General features: G+C 40.8%; 2 protein-coding genes and 1 long non-coding RNA gene across 3 annotated transcripts in view; all 3 read left to right on the forward strand.

The window, feature by feature from the left end:
- Positions 1 to 4,926: 4,926 nt before the first annotated feature.
- LOC114563536 (uncharacterized) lies at positions 4,927 to 5,647 on the forward strand. The gene is made up of 3 exons (XR_003693635.1): positions 4,927 to 4,984; positions 5,256 to 5,318; positions 5,599 to 5,647. It is a non-coding gene; the product is annotated as an uncharacterized LOC114563536 (long non-coding RNA).
- A 366-nt stretch (positions 5,648 to 6,013) lies between these two features.
- LOC114563529 (galactose-specific lectin nattectin) overlaps positions 6,014 to 18,422 on the forward strand; it is a 43,745-nt gene continuing 31,336 nt past the window's right edge. Inside the window, exon 1 of the transcript XR_003693634.1 lies at positions 6,014 to 6,131. The gene's annotated coding sequence lies outside the window, so the exon portion shown is untranslated. The remainder of the gene's footprint in view (positions 6,132 to 18,422) is intronic.
- LOC114563535 (galactose-specific lectin nattectin-like) lies at positions 6,149 to 7,539 on the forward strand. Its single transcript, XM_028590325.1, has 4 exons — positions 6,149 to 6,229; positions 6,296 to 6,430; positions 7,054 to 7,165; positions 7,314 to 7,539. Exons 1-4 carry the CDS (start codon positions 6,170 to 6,172, stop codon positions 7,373 to 7,375), a joined length of 369 nt encoding a protein of 122 aa, XP_028446126.1. The 5' UTR covers positions 6,149 to 6,169; the 3' UTR covers positions 7,376 to 7,539.

The raw sequence follows: 18,422 nt of genomic DNA on the forward strand, positions 1-18,422 counted from the left end.
GGCATAACCTCCAAGTATATGTGCGCCTGCTCTACCACTGAGCCACCCCAGCCACCCTTTTGTTCAGGGACGGACTGGGACCAAAAATCAGCCCTGGCATTTTGGCCCAGACCGGCCCACCACATAAGATCACAAATAGATGGATGGATGGATGGATGGATAGATGGATAGATAGATGGATACATAGATAGATAGATAGATAGATAGATAGATAGATAGATAGATAGATAGATTTTTATTGATCCCAAAAAAATGGGAAATACCAGTGTTGCAGCAGCACAATATCAGACACGCTGCCCACACAGAATATAAATGAAATAATAGGATACAATATACATGAAATAATAATAGGATAGAATATAAGAACAAATACTTTAAAATATATACACGTTGGGAATAAAACTGTACAACTGTTTAACTAGTATTGATAAAGTTGTACCCGTCCTTGCACTCCCCTGGATATGTATACCAACTCCTACTCCTAAAACTACTAACGCCATGTAATGAGTAAGCAAGAATCAGTGAGAGTTGACATATTAAATACTTCAACAAAGTGCCATTTATTAATACACTAAAACTGTATACTTCTAATAAATCATAAAACAAGCTATATATATATATCATTTCGAGAGGCCCTATGCTATAATTTGAAGAGGTCTATTATGAGTTTTTGTCTGTCAATGCAGATAGAAAAGCATCAATTCTCGTTAAGAACATTTGCATGATGTGCAACTTTTATATAGGTTACTAATGCAATGATACAGTAAAGCATTCCCACTTTTTTATTGTTGTAGTGTTCTCATCAACAGTTTGTCCACCACTCAGTTTTATCAAGGGGTTAAGTCTTTTAAAGGGAGTTGTGCTTACCGCAGGATGTAGCCTCACTCCCTCATCTCTGTCCCTCTCCTCCTGAGTCTCCTCCTCACTGTGCATGTCACTGTAGCCGACACCAGCACCACTATCATCGGCCACGGGAGCTGATGGAGGTCCCGCTACTGCCAAAAACATGTCTTTTCGCTTTTTTCTTTTATTTGAGCCGCTTGGGTGACTTTGTTTCATTTTGGCGTTTAGACCATTGACATAAAAGAAAGGTTTAGTCTCTGTGTAGCCTACTTCCCATTTCTCCTGTCACCGTGTGTTTATCTTTCGCGCTGCGGCGCACTGTTACGGACTAGTCCATTTCATTGTGAAAGTGGGGGGTGTTGACCTCTCTAAGCAAGCAGGGCACCTGCAGCTGCTGATCTGCCGATTCCCCACACAGTGAAAGGACAGAAAACAGAAATACGCTTCGCGGCGCAGAGGATTTTCTTTTTTTTTAAGTTCTCGTGCCGCCCCCCATGTGACATGAAAAAATGCCGCCTCGGGCAGCTGCTCGGTTCGCCCGTGCCAAAAACTGCCACTGGTGATTCCTGTGATAAACTTTGAAGCTTTGAGAACAACCATTTTGTGTGATGTGGGTCTTTTGCTTCCCAGGCCTGCCTCTGGATCTTTGCCTTCCATACCTGGATCGAGCATACATATTGTGGATTATGTTGTGCATACTTTCCCTCGGAGAGCTAAAGGATCGTATACGACCCAAACAGCACCTCTGATTCATATTTGTATCATTTCATAGCCATAAGAGATAGCGACTTACTGTCTTTTGCAGCTAAAAGCCAACAATCTAGCCGTCACGGGGGGGTCTTTGGTGTCTCTGTAGCCATTACAGGAGGTTTTCTATCCAGCCTGGAACTTGTGCCTTTTTTCAGGGTCGTTGAGCAATAAATCCAAACTCTTACATCCAACATTTATCCACTTGGTGTCCATAATTTATACATTTTTCGGTCATTTCTGCCGCTATCTTTGATGCTAGCCGTCATTTTGAATATCCCACTATGCTTTGCGAGAGTTTGTTGATGTTTTGTCAACTAATGGAATACTGGTCTGTCATCCATGCGAGTGTGCGTCATTGCAAATGAACCACAGCTCTAATATAGTAGAGAGTAAAGACCAAGGGCAAAGTAGTTTTGAGAAGATATGGAGAAACATGGAGAAAAATGGAATTTCTGAGAACTATGGATGTAAATGCAGCACTGGAAATGTTTTATGGTACGGAGGATCAAGGACCTTTGGGAGAAGAGTTTTTTGACCGATGAGGAGCTGGCTTACCAGGATGGTCTTGACCCAGCTAAAGAGTAAGTGGCATTTATTTATTTACTGTAAAAGTATAAAAATAAATTAAAAAAATAATAATAAAAAATAATACGATAAAATAGAAATGTGTACAGTAGCGTTTTCTGTAAATGTAAAAAGTAGTTTTGTAAACGTAGTATTTCGTTTTTTTATGTTTGTTCCAGAGTAGTAAGAGTTGTGGATTTCAATTTGTCCCCCAGCTATTTTTTATCAGAGGTTTAGTGAGTTTACTAAGAGATACATCACTTTGCTTTATTCATTTGTTTTACAGCGAGAGAAGAAAGCTCCAATTTGTCTGATGAGGAGGGCCCTTCAACTTCTGCTACAGCATCCCAGCAGCTGCTAGGAATGGGTCATGGATGGAGATCCAGATCCAGATCCAGATCTGGCAGCTTGAGGGGTCGACTAGATCTAGAGGATGCAGGACTCAACCCTATCACGGAACACTGAGAGATAGCCAGACATCTCTCCAGTGCCCAAAAGTTTCGTCCCAGCAAGAAAGCCAGGAAATCATCTTAGCAACTCATCCATTTACACACCATTGGACATTTTCAAACTTTTTATCAGTGGCAATGTAGCAACCACTTTGTGCAATAACACAAACGCTGCAAAAAACATTGCCAGTGGCAAAAACTATTCTCGGACAAACCTCACCGTTCAAGAATATTTCAAATATTTAGGACTCACTTTGTTTTTTTGCACTGGTGAGACTTACAAATATCCGGGACTACTGGAGGAAAAATTTAATTTTCGGCCAACAGTTTCCCCACTAAGTGCTGGCACGTGACAGGTATCAGGTCATTTCCTGGAACTTTCACATGAGTGACCCTGATGAAGATGTCCAAAATGACAGGAAGAAAGGGACACCATCTAATGACCGGCTGTTTCGACTGAAGCCCCTTTTAGATGACATCAGACAGTCATGCAGAGCATTTTACCATCCACGGCAGAACCTTCCAGTGGACGAGAGGATGGTGGCAACAAAGGCCCACACAGGCATGACACAATACATGAAGGCGAAGCCAACCAAGTGGGGCTTCAAACGTTTTGTACTGGCAGACAGCATCATTGGGTACACTTTGCACTTTGTTGTATACACAGGGAAGTCTGTGTTTGCTTCTGGTGTAGGACTGGCATATGACTCTGTTATGTCCATCATAAACAAACCACACCTAGGCAGTGTCTACAATGTTTATGATGTTATTCAAGGATCCGGTGAATTTTGGAGCATTTGGCACCTACAGGGACAACAGATGAGGACCGCATGACCACAAATGCCATAAAGAAAAAGGATCTGAGGGGCACCATCAGGTGGATCCGTGACAGCCCTCTGGCAACACAGTTCAGAGAAGGGTGACCCCTGTCACAGAATACAACAGGAATATGGGAAGTGTTGATCTTTCTGATCAACTCATTCAATACTACTCAGTTCACCACAAAACAATGACATGGTACAGGACATAGTCACGGAACCGTAAGCCCACCCACAACTTTTTCCTGAACCCAACCTTCCCTTCTTCCCGCGTTTTTCGGCGATCCGTGTTCATTTCACAGACTTCTTCCGTGGGCCCATCAAGGAATGTTTTGCTTTTCCGTGAAGCTGCCACAGATTTTGAGTTAAGGGGCCGTGTTCATTTCACGGAATTCTGTGAGATCAGGTTGCACCAAGTGAACCGAGGTCATGAGCCCCTGGTCCAAGTGGTAACTAGCCACTGGGTTTGCTTGTTGTTGAAACAAGGGCCCAGGAAAGGGACGGGTCCTCTCCTGGTCCCAGTACAGCTCCATGTTCCCATCAATAAACACTAAAAATTAAACACTGTATATTACACTCTTTATCTTCTGGGCAGTATGCTAAAATACACAGTTATCATTCTATCACATTTTATCACACTGCAAATTCAAATACCAGTTCAACACACAGTGCAACATTGACATTTCATCCACATAAAGCACTTAAAGCATTTTTCTAGTAAAACCGTAGTTTGTTTATGTAGGCTACATAGAACTATATCAGGTTGAAGTAAATTAGGTGCAAGCCAATCCTACAAGCTTCTAGCACTTACATTACATTTTTTGATTATAATTATGACTATTACCTCACTTTATCAAAACACATCCATTTGAACTTCTAAAATTTTCGTCAAAACCTGTTTAAAATGTTGCTCAAGTAAAAGTATTAGAAAAATATTCTTCAAGTCAAAAGTACATCAAAAGTAAAAGTACCCATTATGCATAATGGCCTCTTTCACAGTATTATATTATACAATACAATTATACAATATTATATTTTTCTGTATCAAGTAAAAGCATTTTAATGTAGTTTATCAAAGTGGAATCACTTTGATAAACTACATTAAAATGCTTTTTGTACTTAGTAAAATACTTTGTTTACTTTGTATACTACTGGGTAGAGTAGCATTATTAGTACAGCTTCATATCAGCGTTTTTTAAAGTAAAAAGTAACTTTTAAGTGTCACATAAATGTAGGGCCGTAAAAAGTCCAATATTTTCCTAAAGTACAAGTATGTTGGCATGTAGACTGTAGTTTGTGTGTTTAAGTGTTTCCTTGTTCCTTGTTCCTTGTCATAAGCACTTCAATGTCAATACATTATTCAAACATGTTATCATGTTTCAATATTTAAGATGCCATGGTGCTTGATAAGGGTCTCACTGCGGAATGGAAGACAGGGGCGTCACTTGCAGGCAGCAGACAGACTGGGGCGTTTTGATAAACTATATAAAGAGCGAACATCTTCCTTTAATCACAGTCATCAACTTGTTCTCCTCTCTGTCAGCCAACACCTCAGCAAAGGTAATTATATTTCAATTTATTATCAATTATTATGTATAATCCTGTATTCATTAAGAGGCCATTTTATATTTTCAGAAAACTTCACTGTATTTTATATTTAGACATTTTACATATTAGTTTATCCATTTAATATTAAACCATATCTATATTATTTAATTCACTTTTTAATAGCAGGATACTTTAATAAATGTCTCACTGATCCCAGTCATTAATTGTCTACATTTATATCCTTGTCTGCAGTATGTTGACTTTGTTTAACGTCTTTCCACAGATGGCATCAGGCTTTCTGTTTGCTTTGTTGCTCTGTTTGTCCATCGGACTGTTGGCTGCATGTGTAAGTAAAAACTATGCAACTATTTACTTTTAAAAAACAACTCTATGTGTTGCACATGCAGTATAATGCAGTGGTTTCCCAACCTTTAAGATAATAAGACAGTGATTAAATAATGTTACTAGTTTTAATGTAGGCTGAAACATTAGATATGTTTGTTCTGTGAAGCTCTTTGGGCTGCCTGTTTGTATCAAATGTGCTATATAAATAAAGTGGAGTTGAGTAATCTTTTAATTAGACTGCTTGTGTAAATGCTAAAAATAATGTTTTTTTATGATCACAGTGTTGTGAAGAAACTAAATCCTCCTGCCCAGGTCAGTACAGTATCTCTGACTCATTGCTCTGATTGTATTTGACTTGTTTGTTCATACAGTGTTACGTAGGAGTTTGTATTGTTTGTTGTGTGTGTGTGTGTGTGTGTGTGTGTGTGTGTGTGTGTGTGTGTGTGTGTGTGTGTGTGTGTGTGTGTGTGTGTGTGTGTGTGTGTGTGTGCGCCTCGTCCCTCTCTTCTCCATGTTGAAGCTGGAGGCCGGAAAAACAAAGGAAAAGATGAATAAGTCGCGGGGTCTCCTCCCTCGTTTATCCAGGGAGCTGAGTGAGCACAAGCAATCACCAACCAAGCTGGAGAAGGGAGGGAGGAGGCACACACACACACACACACACACAACAAAAACAAACAAACTGCTACGTAACAAGAATCTAACTTTCTCATTTTTCCAACATTGTCTTGAAGCTTCCTGCCCTCCTGGTTGGACTCAGTTCGGCTCTCGCTGTTTCAGTTTCAACATCCAGGGAAAGAGTTGGACCGATGCAGAGGTACAGCAGTTTTATCGAGACTGTCCTGACCTATATTTATGTTTCTAGTGGCCTCTAGTGGCCATAGTAGTTATGACAGGAGCAAAGCAGGAAGTAAGGTGAGGAAGTATAAGAGTGTTTTTGTTTGTTTCTGAACAAAAAACTGATTATCTTGTCTCCATTAGATCTTCTGCATGTCCGCCGGTGGGAATCTGGCTTCTGTCCACTCAGATGAGGAATATTTTTTCCTCAGAGAATTCATTTACAAAGTGACCGGTGCAAACAGAGAGTCCTGGATCGGAGGCTTTGACGCAGTAAAGGTGAGACTTTCCGTCATCTTTGGACATCGGAAAAAACGTTTTTCCGAGTGAAAACGTCACCATTCACGTAACTTCCTGTGGGAATCAGAGGTGGGAAACTCAGGCTGGATTTTGATACCCGATGTTCCCCAGTTGGTGACGCGTTGTTGACAACTGACGTTTGATGGAGGCGACTTTGGTTCACTGAACATATTTCAATGATAGTAAACTGTTTATTGTGGACAAATTCCTCTGCCAATAAACATACACAGACATAATATGTTTAACATTATTCATAAATAGGCCTATGTGTAAAAAAACAACACATTATCCCGACGCAACACGCATCCCGACCATGTGAACGCTGCCAGTCGGAAAAACAACGTAACCAGGGGGGCGGTGCCTGTTATTCCGAGGTGGCATGAACGCAGCAATATATCATCACACAGGAAGTGATGTCGCTCGTCTCGAGCTGTTGGGAAAATTAAACTTTATTTAGAACAAAAGAACAGAAAAAACGAATATTACTCCAAATGAAATTTTTAAAAAACAGTAGAAAATAAAGAGGATCCTCCTGTGGCTGAAATAAGTATTACAACAACATCTGATTTAACTTTGACTTCAAACCAATCTTTCTCCTCCAGGAGGGCGTGTGGCAGTGGTCCGATGGATCTAACTTTGATTACAAACAGTGGGCTACGGGGCAGCCTGACAACGCCGGACGAGTTGAGCACTGTCTTGAGATGAACTATCAGGGTAAAAAACAACATATAAAACATCCTGTCTTCTAAATAAACATGATGATCCAAAAATAATCTCTAAACTTATAGCAGGTTGTCATATATTGCAGTATCAAAAAGATAACATGTCAGATATTAAAACTCTCTGGAAACTCTCTCTACAGATAAGTTGAACGACAGGCCGTGTCAAACAGTATATCCTTTTGTGTGCTCCAAGAAGCTGTGAGGCCTCCCACCATCATGATCTCTCTACAGCTCATCTATAATCTCTTTCATTGATTCACTTTCAGTTTGTTGTGCAGACAGAAACAGCTCTCTGCTGACAGACTCACTTTCACTTGTTTATTATCTGAAGAGTTAGGAAACGGTTCACATTTGAGATTTAACATTAGAAGGAAACTGACTCTCTGAGCTTGACAAAAACATAATCAGTTATTGGACTTTTAATCTAGTAAATATTAGAAAATTAAATACAGAAAACATTTGAATACTCTGACATCTTTTCCATTTTACTTTACTGAATAATGTCTGTCAGCTCTGTCCAAAGGTAACAACATCCACCTACCAGACATGAGACGATCTTCTCTTCAAAAATGTCCAAATGGAAAATAAAAGTCCAAATGTTGGCTGAACGTTCTGTGATACAAGAGGAGTTTGTGGTGTGTTTGATTCTTTATTCATCTGTTTTCCTTCACTATATAATCAATAAGCATTCAAAAATAAAAGACATATTGTCATAAAAAGTGTCTTGTTTTCTCTAAAGGGACAAATATATAAATAATGATGATATATTTGTGAATAATATTTTATTCTTTTTCTTAAATAATTACAATAAAGTTTATTTGAAAGTGTTGTGTTTCTTTTTATTTTGAGGAGACATGTAAGACGACATGAATTTACTCTTACGGGATAATAAAGTGTGAAGTATAAAGTATATTGACTTTTTAAGGAATGTATGAGAGAAAAACATGTAGGTCTGTACCGAGGTATCGTGACACACGGTGGAACTAAAAGTACCTGAAACCACAGTGCCGAAATACTACTTCTAGTTATTAGAGACAATCAGGAAAATATTACAAGGTACAAAATCAGCATCAAAATACATTTAATGTACCATAATGTAACTTTGTTTTGTTTAACCCTCCTGTTTTGCTCGGGTCAAATCTAACCCATTTTTCTATCAGAAATTTGGGTTTCTTTCAACGAAATTGTCCAAAAGAAATAACGTGAATGGCTCCCGACAACGCTCAGCACACGTTTTAAAAAAAATATTTATAAAAGAACGTTGATGAAAGTGACAAAACTGTCTGAAAAAAAACACACAAAAAAGTCTAAAAGGTGTGACAAAAGTGACAAAAACATGGGTGGAAAAGCAACAAAAGTGTCGAAAAAAATGTCCAAAACGAAAAAGAACGGGGTTGGGTTTAGGAAAAGAAGAACGGGGAAAGCAAACATGACTCCCGAGAAATGAGCCCTGGTCTCTGGGGAACGCCAGACAACAACTGACGGTTGTTAAGGCGGAGTGGCAATCGGGAAAGTCTGGACGCACTAACCGGCCGGTGGTCTACAAAATTTCCCGGTAGATGTTTTGGTTCCACTCCGCCGCTGGGTTAAGGAAAAGGATAACGGGGAAAGCAAACGTAATTCGCGGGAAACGAGCCCATGTCTCTGGGGGACGCCAACAACGGACGGTTGGGTTAAAAAAAAGGGAAAAGATCTCCGGTCAGCTTGAAAGTCCTGTGTTTTCCCCTCAGACCAGAGTGATAGAGAAATGGCTCTGCCAATTGCTATTTGGCAAATGGTCGGAGTCACACGTTTAGCTCCACCCACATTGAGCCACTCCTCGATCTGCGTACTGCAGTCAGGGCTTACCGGCAATTTCCACTGGAAAGTCAGTGTGTGTATCTCCACTGACTGCAGAACGTAAGCGTCCCGACTCCGTCCCAGTTCCGTCAGTCCGCAGCCCTCCGGAGCAGATACGCAGAGCTTCTATTTTTGACGGACGACGGAGAGCTCCGCAGCAATTCAGCACACGGCAGATAGTGCGGGACAGGAAGTGGAGCACAGCAACAAAATAAATATCCGGTTAATTTTCAAAATAAAATACACCGTGCTCACGGCGGATCATATCTCCCTGCTACTACACCTTGAAAACACAGCACAGAGTCGTCTCCCCTCTACTCCTCTGGACTGAAACAAACTGTTGTTGGTTTTGTGGTTCTATTCTACGTGAATTCGCGAGAACTCGTGGGGTCCTCGTTACTACAGCTGTCAGTCACGGCCGCAGCCGTTCCGCAACAAATCCGGACCCGGTGGGTATTGACGGACGGCGGAGCACGCAACAGACACGCAGCGGAGCCGGTCCGCAGCCGTTACGCATCCAGTGGAAATCCCCGGTTACTCTAAATAGCAGGTTGGTGTCATGAATGGTTTTGCAGTTTTGTGTGTGACCACCGGGTGGACCATTGACACAGGAGATGCTTATAGGAATCAACAGCCACAGGTACAGGTGTGTGGCAAAGGGGAAGGCAAGCATGTTTTTACCGTGGCAGCGTGGTGTGTCAGTGGTATTGTTTGATGTGTTTAACTGGAAAGATGAATGAAACAGAGCTGCAATTCTGATAAAGGAACAGCTTATTATCATCTGCATATGTTAATAATTTTGGCAAGTGGTTGGGCAGTTGTAAATAACCGCGGCCGCAGAGTTTTGTCCTCTGTTCTCCAGTAGACTTGCAGTAACTTCAAACTTGTTTATGTTTCACCTCTAACTGGAAAATAATTTATGTAACAAGTGTGGTGGAAGTTTCCTTTGCAGCAGGAGTGAATTTTAGAGAGTTAGGAAGTGAAACAAATAAGACAGTTGAAGACTAAACCAAGTTAGGTTTTTGTGTTTTATTATAAACTTGCAAGAATATAGGAGTGACACAGTTTCACAAAAGGCACAGCAGCACAGTGTGAAAAAGTCTCTTCCACGAGTCAACAGGAACACTGAGCTTAAATACATCTTCATAGTGACAGCACATGTTAAGTGGCTTAACATGACTCTGCATTTCTCACAGGCAATCTGATATACAGAAAGACAATCTAAAACACAGGAGACATCTCAGAGCCATTTCGCCTCCTCCCCCTGTACAACTTTCACCCCCCTGGTTACATCTCAACTGGCATGGGAAAACTGAATCTGCACATAGAGATAGTTTACTGTGACCTTGTACTTGTATCGGTTCAGACAAACAGTGCTCACATTATGTTCCAGACTTTGTGATTCTCACTTAGTTTAGTGAGAATCAGAATCTACATGTGGGAATGAGATAAACTCCCTTTCAGCATTGTGAGAGAAACTTAAAAAAGAAATACGACAAAAATATAAAGAATCATGCTTAAATGTAATTTTGCCATTACATTCCACTCTTTTGAATACAAATTAATCACAATAAACATATATATATTATACATTTGCAAATAGCGTCTTCCATGTTCTTCTGTTGTCAGAGGTTGGTCCACTAGCACTTGACAAATTGTAGGAAACAAGTCTTTATCACTGTCTCGTGTGTGTGTGTGTGTGTGTGTGTGTGTGTGTGTGTGTGTGTGTGTGTGTGTGTGTGTGTGTGTGTGTGTGTGTGTGTGTGTTTCCTTTCTCGGCTGTTCTGAGCCTTTGTAAGAAAGGAGCATTTAAACACACAGCTTTTCTAAGTCTGATCTATGTCATCATTGATTCTAAAATATTGCTACATTAGGGTTAGTCAATTAAACAAGGTTCATACAAGTAGTTATAGTGGATAAAGTAAGTATTGATTCCAAACTGTAAACATTTTCTGTTACCAGGAATATTCCATTAAAAATATTACCTAAGTTTAAAAAAAGTATCATAAAAATATGTACTTAAGGTATTAAAAAGCAACAATATAGAAAAGTCCTCACACTTTAAAAAGAAAAAAACTGGAAACGATCAAAACAGTCAATGTTTTGGGGGGCTAAACTTTGGCCACGCAGTAACTGGGCTGACGGGGTGGGGCTGCCGTCAAGTAGGCTCATGCTGAGGCCACTTGTGAGGAACCCACAAGGGTTTCTCGGGGTCAGACTCTGTCTTGCTGGGCTGACCCTGGTTACCTGTACAATTTGGAAGCAGAAACTTTGACTTTAAAGAACATTTCAATACCTCTAAACGAAAACAAAAAAACTAATACAAATACTGAAATGGCAGATCTACAAGCTCATAATGCATTGTAACATCAGGCGTTGTGAACTCGCTCACCCTCCCAGAAACGTTGGGGCTGCTCCCCCAGCTGGATCCGCTCCCCCTGCGGGATCTGCTCCTCTGGGATCTGCCCCGCTTCTCGGAACCATGGGCGCTGCTCCGCCTCCCGGTGACGTGGGTGCTGCTTCCCCTGCGGGATCCGTGGGACCTGCTCCTCTGGGACCTGCTCCGCCACCCGGAAACGTGAGGGCTGTGGCTTCCCCTCTGGGACACACGAGGGCTGCTGAGTCCCCTCTGGGACACACGAGGGCTGCGGAGTCCCCTCTGGGACACACAAGGGCTGCTGAGTCCCCTCTGGGACACACAAGGGCTGCTGAGTCCCCTCTGGGACACATTATGGCTGCGGAGTCCCCTCTGGGACACATCATGGCTGCGGAGTCCCCTCTGGGACACACGAGGGCTACTGAGTCCCCTCTGGGACACATCATGGCTGCGGAGTCCCCTCTGGGACACACGAGGGCTGTGGCTTAGTACAGCATTAACACCATTTCAATATCCTAAGAGGAAGAAATACCGGTAAAAGTGCAGCAAATTAAAAACACAACACTACCATTAAAAAAAAAGAATGAAGAATGAAAAAGCAGGTTTTTTTTTTTTTGGATGTGGAGGCTGTAGCCCCCTGCCCCCACCCCAGACACACACACCCTCCCCCATCCATCCCTGTCTCTGTCCTCCTTTCAGTTTATATATATATATATATATATATATATATATATTTACACACACACACACACACATCATACTTACATAGCCTCTCTTATGTCCTTCACCATTAACAAAACAGTTACAGATAGAGGTTGCACAAGTTGAATAATACTTAAATATCCATTTAGCAGCTACAATGGGAACGTTAATTAACGTTAACGTACTGGTAGCTATTTGACTCCTTCCAGTGTTACTAAATTACAGAAATCCATTGCACACAGGAAGCAATGCGAGGCGGCATTAATAAAAAATCTAAAATATCATTATGTTGCAACTGACACTGCTCCAGCGTAGCCTACTACATGATGGAATTATTTACTGTAGACCAACACATCATAGGTCAAAGACTGGGGTCTTGTAGCGCACTGTGAGTGGTTAATGGCGATCTGCAGGGAATGCGGCTAGATTGGCTTAATAGAATTGATGCTGACTTCTGTGCTGCAAGGAACATTGTTCTGTCTCAGCTTAGGATACAGAGACTAGCCTACTTTTTTACATGATATCACCAAAGGCTATTGCGGAGCATTAGAAGTTTTATAATTCTGCAGAAATATAGGCTTTATAATTCTGCAGAAATATAGGCTACATTGTCGAAATACAAAATGCAGCAATTTAGCCATCGTGTAGGTTGCTTTTGTAGGATTCTCGTAGGGTACAGATTTGATCATTGGCAAATTATCAAAGATGTTTTATCAATATTAATAAAGTTATGAATATGGTTATTAATAACTGTATTAAATCGACAAACAATCAAAACGGGGCACCACCCTGCATGTCAGGGACCAATAATCAAACTGTGGAACAGTCTCATTTCTGTGGTAATCCTTTAAAAAGGAATTAAAGGAAGGGGTGAATCCAAGCACGGACCTGATCGACCAGCAATTATTACAACAAGTACCCAAATAATCACAAGCAACTGCTAATTAAGCATAATAAGATTTATTAACGTCACAATTATCAGTAGCTAATCAATAATCCTTCAATAATAAACTAATTACCCTTTTACAATATCACAACCAAAAACAAAGTAAAAACAAAGCAGCATGGGCGGACACGTCTGTGTCCGTGTGAGTGTGTGTGTGTGAGAGAGAGAGTGAGTGAAAAGGGGGGGGCGATGTCGGAGTGTAGTTCTAACACGAAAACAAACTCCCAAAATGGCTACTCCTGTGAGCTGCACAAACTATTTAGCCTCAAGAGGGCGGTAGTGGTGCTGGGTGCACGGGCAGGGGCTGAAGAAGCCGGGGGTTGCTAGGCAACGATCACGCTTAGCTGGTATGGTAGCTAGTTCCTGTGTTAGGTCTGTACGAAGGTAAGCCAATTCCACGTGTGAAACTAGCCTACAGCGTTAGCTCGGTTGCTACGCGGCTAGTCGGTGTCGTGTGTGTGTGTGTGTTAGAGAGAGAGAAGAAAGAGAAGAAGAGTAAAGAAAAAGGCACTCTGATCTTTAGTTATCGATAATGACCCAGTTCCCCTCAGCCACTCAGGTCTGGGCTAACGTGTAGTTTAGGACAGACTGAGACTTTTGTTTTTGCTGAGGAAAAACGTCACTATAACTACTCCAGTAGCTAATCAGCTGATTTTCGCGATTCTATCGCAGACAGTAACTAAACTCCTGAAAGGAGTGATTTAAGCAGGTAGCGATTACAGTTATACCAAGCTACTTAACACCACATAAATCAAACAGTATAGGGATCGGTTATACATTCACAGCACAGATTAATAATCACATATGGACCAGTACATGATTAAATCAGATCACATTAATGGCAACAAGTGGTAGCGAACCCCTTTTGCTCATTAATAAACACACTACTTATCTCTGCCCAGACGTAAGCCTTCTCACGGTGTGTTCAGTCCGTTTGTTTCTGTCCAGAGATTTCCACAGAAATGAAACGGAACGTGTCCCTGGCGCTCGTCAGCGGCCACGGAGAAACTTCCCTCCAAAAAAGCAGCAAGGGGGAAGTTTAGTCGACTTTGAGAAGAAAAACGTTGTTTCCTTCTCACTGCAGATATGAAAACACTGGTGTGTTTTCAAGGATCCACCGAAATAAAATCCACTTTCTCCCGAAAATGGAAGTTCAGCACAAGCGCTTGCGCGCCTCCTTTCAGCAACGGGAGTTGCAGGTGAAGACGAGGGAGTTTCCTAGGTTCAGGTTATTTATAGGTTAAGACCCCCTGCTGTGTTTATGGTCCCGCTGAACCAATAGGAAGACTCAAAACTCTTGAAAGGGTGAAGACTACAATCTTGTAGTTCTTTGACTTCCTGCCAGTTGTGAGGAGTTTCCCTTCTGGCTGGCACTTTCGCATAGAGGTGTGAATTACTCCGGCTTTGGGGTTTACATGCAGGCGAAGATTCCTTTGTCTTGGTCACATGTTCCTTTGTCTCTGAGCACATGTGTGTCCTGTATCCAGAGGTCAGTTTAATCTGAGGCCTTTTGGTTAAAATCAGATTTAACCAAACTCTTGGTCTCCAACACTTTAATTAAATCATACAAGTCTGCAGATTCACATCTCAATAACTATCGGCTTTCATTGGGAGATTAGGCTACTGAAATCGAGTTTGCCTTTTACCAGACCTAAGGATCTCTATCATTGTGCGACAAAACGTAGCCTAGGCCAATGGTTCTTATACTGGGGATTGCGACCCACAAGGAGGTTGCAAGAAGTTTCCGATGGGTCTCGAGATGCTCTCCATGTAGATTGTTGAGCAAGAGAAAATGAAGATTTGAATAAGCTGTCTTACAATATTAATGTCTTACAATATAGCCTACTGAATGATCAAAACCGCATATCAGAACTTTCTGTCTGACACACCTTATAAACAATCGAATGCAAAGAGACAATGTATCTTATCATAGGCTACGTTTTCAGCGAGAGATATTTCCCCTCTGAGACAGAATGCTACCGATTCACGTTAAATCGTGAATGGATAAGCTATTCTCTGACAAAAAGTTTGTCAGAGAATCTGTGTCTCCTGTACATTTTAACACGTCTTCGTTTAGTCCAACGACTGTCGTCATAATCCATTTTTCTTTTGGATCTATAACAGACAACGCTTTTATACTTTATAAAACCGACAGACATATTGAGGTGTTTAAGTTAAAGACCTGCTGACTGTCACACACGTGTGTGTGAAATTAATTGTGGCTCAGAGATAATATATTCTAATATCCAAAGTGACTCATCCCTAATCTGCGATGGTCTGTTTAAAGGAGTCATATGTAAGATTGTGGCCAAAACTGATACTACAATCAAGTTTAATTGAGCAATATCAGGGTTTTTCCTTGGCCAAAAAAGGAGGGTGGCGGTAACCCCTCGTGGAGCATGCGGCGTGGTGCAATCATAGCTACGATGGGGGTGGGGGGGTGCTAGCGTAACCGTAAGATCCAGAAATAGCATGGGTCGCGCAGAATAATATAAATTAATAAATATAATAAAGAATAAACCAGCGCACCCAACAGACAGCGCTTGAAGTATTTATTTTTGGATTTCCTCATCGTGAGGCAAGAAATAACGCGGTGGCGGCCACCACCAAAATCTCTATGGAGGTAAAACCCTGCATATGTAAGAAATTGACAAAAATTGCCAAAATGGGTTAAATAAAATATCCACCCAAATTCTGAATACTTTACAGCCCTCCTCCCCCTTATTGGGAACTTTTATCAAATATCAAATGTAAACAATATCAGTTGTGGGCTGCACCTCTGCTTTTGAAATGAGATGAACCTGGCTAAACTACTGTGATATAAGTCAGTGATATAAGCATTTGAAATTAACATTTGTCAATGTCTTGTTACATATCAGGAGCATTTAAAGGAAACTTTAAGGTCGATGTATGGAAACTTACGCCATATTTATGAACAGGGTACACCTCCTCCTGTCGCTCTCCTGGCTGACAATACCTTAATGAAGGAGCTTTCAATCAATAAAAAGATAAGTAACAAATTAACATAAAATAACCAGCTTATATGACACTAAGTGTGTGTGTGTGTGTGTGTGTGTGTGTGTGTGTGCGCGGTATGTGCGCAAGCACACAGGGACATTAGTGTGTGTAAGCGTCCACGATAAGCAAGGCTCACGTGTCACTCAGCAATATGCGTAGTTGTAACAGTCATGGAGATATTCAAGCAGTTTAGCACTGTGATGGCCACAGCCGTGGCCACACAGCCATCTTAAAGGCGGTAACCTCATACACTCACATTTATCTTAGTTCATGCTGTTTTCCTTAAGATTGGTTTCTATATCTTTTCAGACACATTATATATTTTGTTGTAAACATTTATTTAGTTTTAAATAACTTACAGGGCACTGGATTTGGTTTACATATATACTTTATTAGTTTTGGATTGGTTTTCTAATAAAACTGTTTTCTTTGAGCTTACCAGTGTTGCGGATTCAGGCTGCAGGGACAAAGGGGTGGGGTGTTGGCTAAATTGGACTCTACCACTACTTGTTATGTCAGGGGGGAGATAGCTGTATTTGTCCTCAAGATATTTGAGTTTTGATTTGTATTGTCTTTAGTACATTTATTCAGTTAATGTTAATTAAGATTACATTTCTTTTGGAGTAAGTGTTTAGTTGTTTTCTTTTGTTATTTGTAATTTACATATTAGTGTTATTGTTAGTCTCCCCCTGGGTGTCAAACCTGGTCTGATCACCCAGTTTATAAGTCCCCTTTGTTTCTTGTATAGGAGGTCAGTTGTATTTTTGAGTTTGTTATGTTCAGAGCTTAAGTTCAGTTTGTTTGTTTGACCTCTTTTAAGGGCCCAAACTTTATCTTTTGTTTGTTGTCAGAATTTTTTGTGGGTAAAATAAAAACCCCTTTTTTGAAATCTCCTCGCGACTCCTCATGCCTAACTGCTTGGTCCCTGACAAGCACCATGGATTTCGTTTTCTAGGTAGTGCTCACCTTTCTTTGAAAAGAAGTCAGTTACCAATTGTTTCCCCTCATTCTGTTTTCTCTCCTCCTCCTGTCTTTCCTTTCTTTTTGGAAGCATGATTTGGCTTTCTTTGAGAAAAGACATTTCTACAGCAGAAGTTTGCGCTCCACCAGACGCTCTACTGAACTAGCTAACGTAATGCGTGCAGGTGGACTAAGCCATTTGGCACATTAGCAAGGGGGGGGACCTTTTTGTATGCAAAATAGTCAGTCAATCAACCAAGTTATTCTGCCAATACACTGACTTTACATTTCATCTGATATGCATTATGAAATGTTATTAGGAAATAAAAATATCCAGGTAAAATAAAATATATTCCAGACTTTTCAAGGGCCCTCTCTCCCCTTGGGCCCTGGTAATCAGTATTGGTTTTACCCCTGGTGCGATGCCCCTGGTGTCTGTGCTGCTGCTCGTCTTTATCCAGAGAGAGCGAACACTAAGCAGCGCACAGGTCTGCTTCAGAGCTCCGTCTATCGTGATATATTAATTATTGTCCAACCTCTCCCGCTGTTTTTCCTTTTGGTTAGATTCTACATCAGATTAAACAGCACAAATCAAAAATACAGACCACTGTACAATCTGCAGTGTTATTTTTCTGGCAAAATAATATTTCAACTTACCTCAATTTGTGAATGTCTGATAGAAGTTCTCCTTGAAGTCACAGCTAGCAGCAGTGCTTTCCCGAATGGACTGCTAATGTTTTGAGCGCAAAACAAGGCCTTTGCATACAGGCCCCTTATAGATGTTCTAAGAACTGCCTGACCAAATAACAATTAAATACAGTAAAATTCGTAAATTGAGAGAATTAACAAACGTTAACTGCTCCGCTGGCTTCATTATGAATGAGCCTAATTAGGTGTTGTGTGCATAACAGGCGGAAAGAGTACTGAAAATCTTTACTCAAGTACAAGTACTGTTACATTGCTAAAATATTACTCTGTTACAAGTAAAAGTACTGGTGTTAGAGAAATACTCAAGTAAAAGTACAATTTGTAAGAAAAACAAAAAAACTACTCAGAGTATTAGTTACTTTTAACCACCGTCACTTCTCCAGACTAGGGCTGGATGTGTGTTTTCCTTTACCAAAAGTTAAAATGCCAACAATTTATTAATCATTAATAATTGATTAGATACAAAACAAGTGTTTTTCCTTCATTTTTGTCTCAAACAGATCTACTGTACCTTTTACAGCCAACACATCAGTCATTGTTGGTGTATGAGCTACACCTTGATAGAAACACATGCTACTCCTCGGTCCAAGGACATCTAGTGGAAGACAGATTGATGATGAGGCCTCCTGCAAGTCCTGTTCTAACAAATATTGAATTACAATTTCCTAAGAGGTAATTAATGCATCATATTCATTTCCA

This window comes from Perca flavescens, chromosome 11, assembly GCF_004354835.1.
Source record: "Perca flavescens isolate YP-PL-M2 chromosome 11, PFLA_1.0, whole genome shotgun sequence".
Classification (NCBI taxonomy): domain Eukaryota; kingdom Metazoa; phylum Chordata; class Actinopteri; order Perciformes; family Percidae; genus Perca; species Perca flavescens.

Bases quoted from the DNA above. Each gene is read 5' to 3' on its own strand.
- LOC114563535 (XM_028590325.1), top strand. From the start codon at position 6,170: ATGTTTCTAGTGGCCTCTAGTGGCCATAGTAGTTATGACAGGAGCAAA. The intron at 6,230-6,295 runs GTGAGGAAGTAT...TGTCTCCATTAG, and splicing joins GGAGCAAAGCAGGAAGTAAG to ATCTTCTGCATGTCCGCCGG. The intron at 6,431-7,053 runs GTGAGACTTTCC...TTTCTCCTCCAG, and splicing joins GAGGCTTTGACGCAGTAAAG to GAGGGCGTGTGGCAGTGGTC.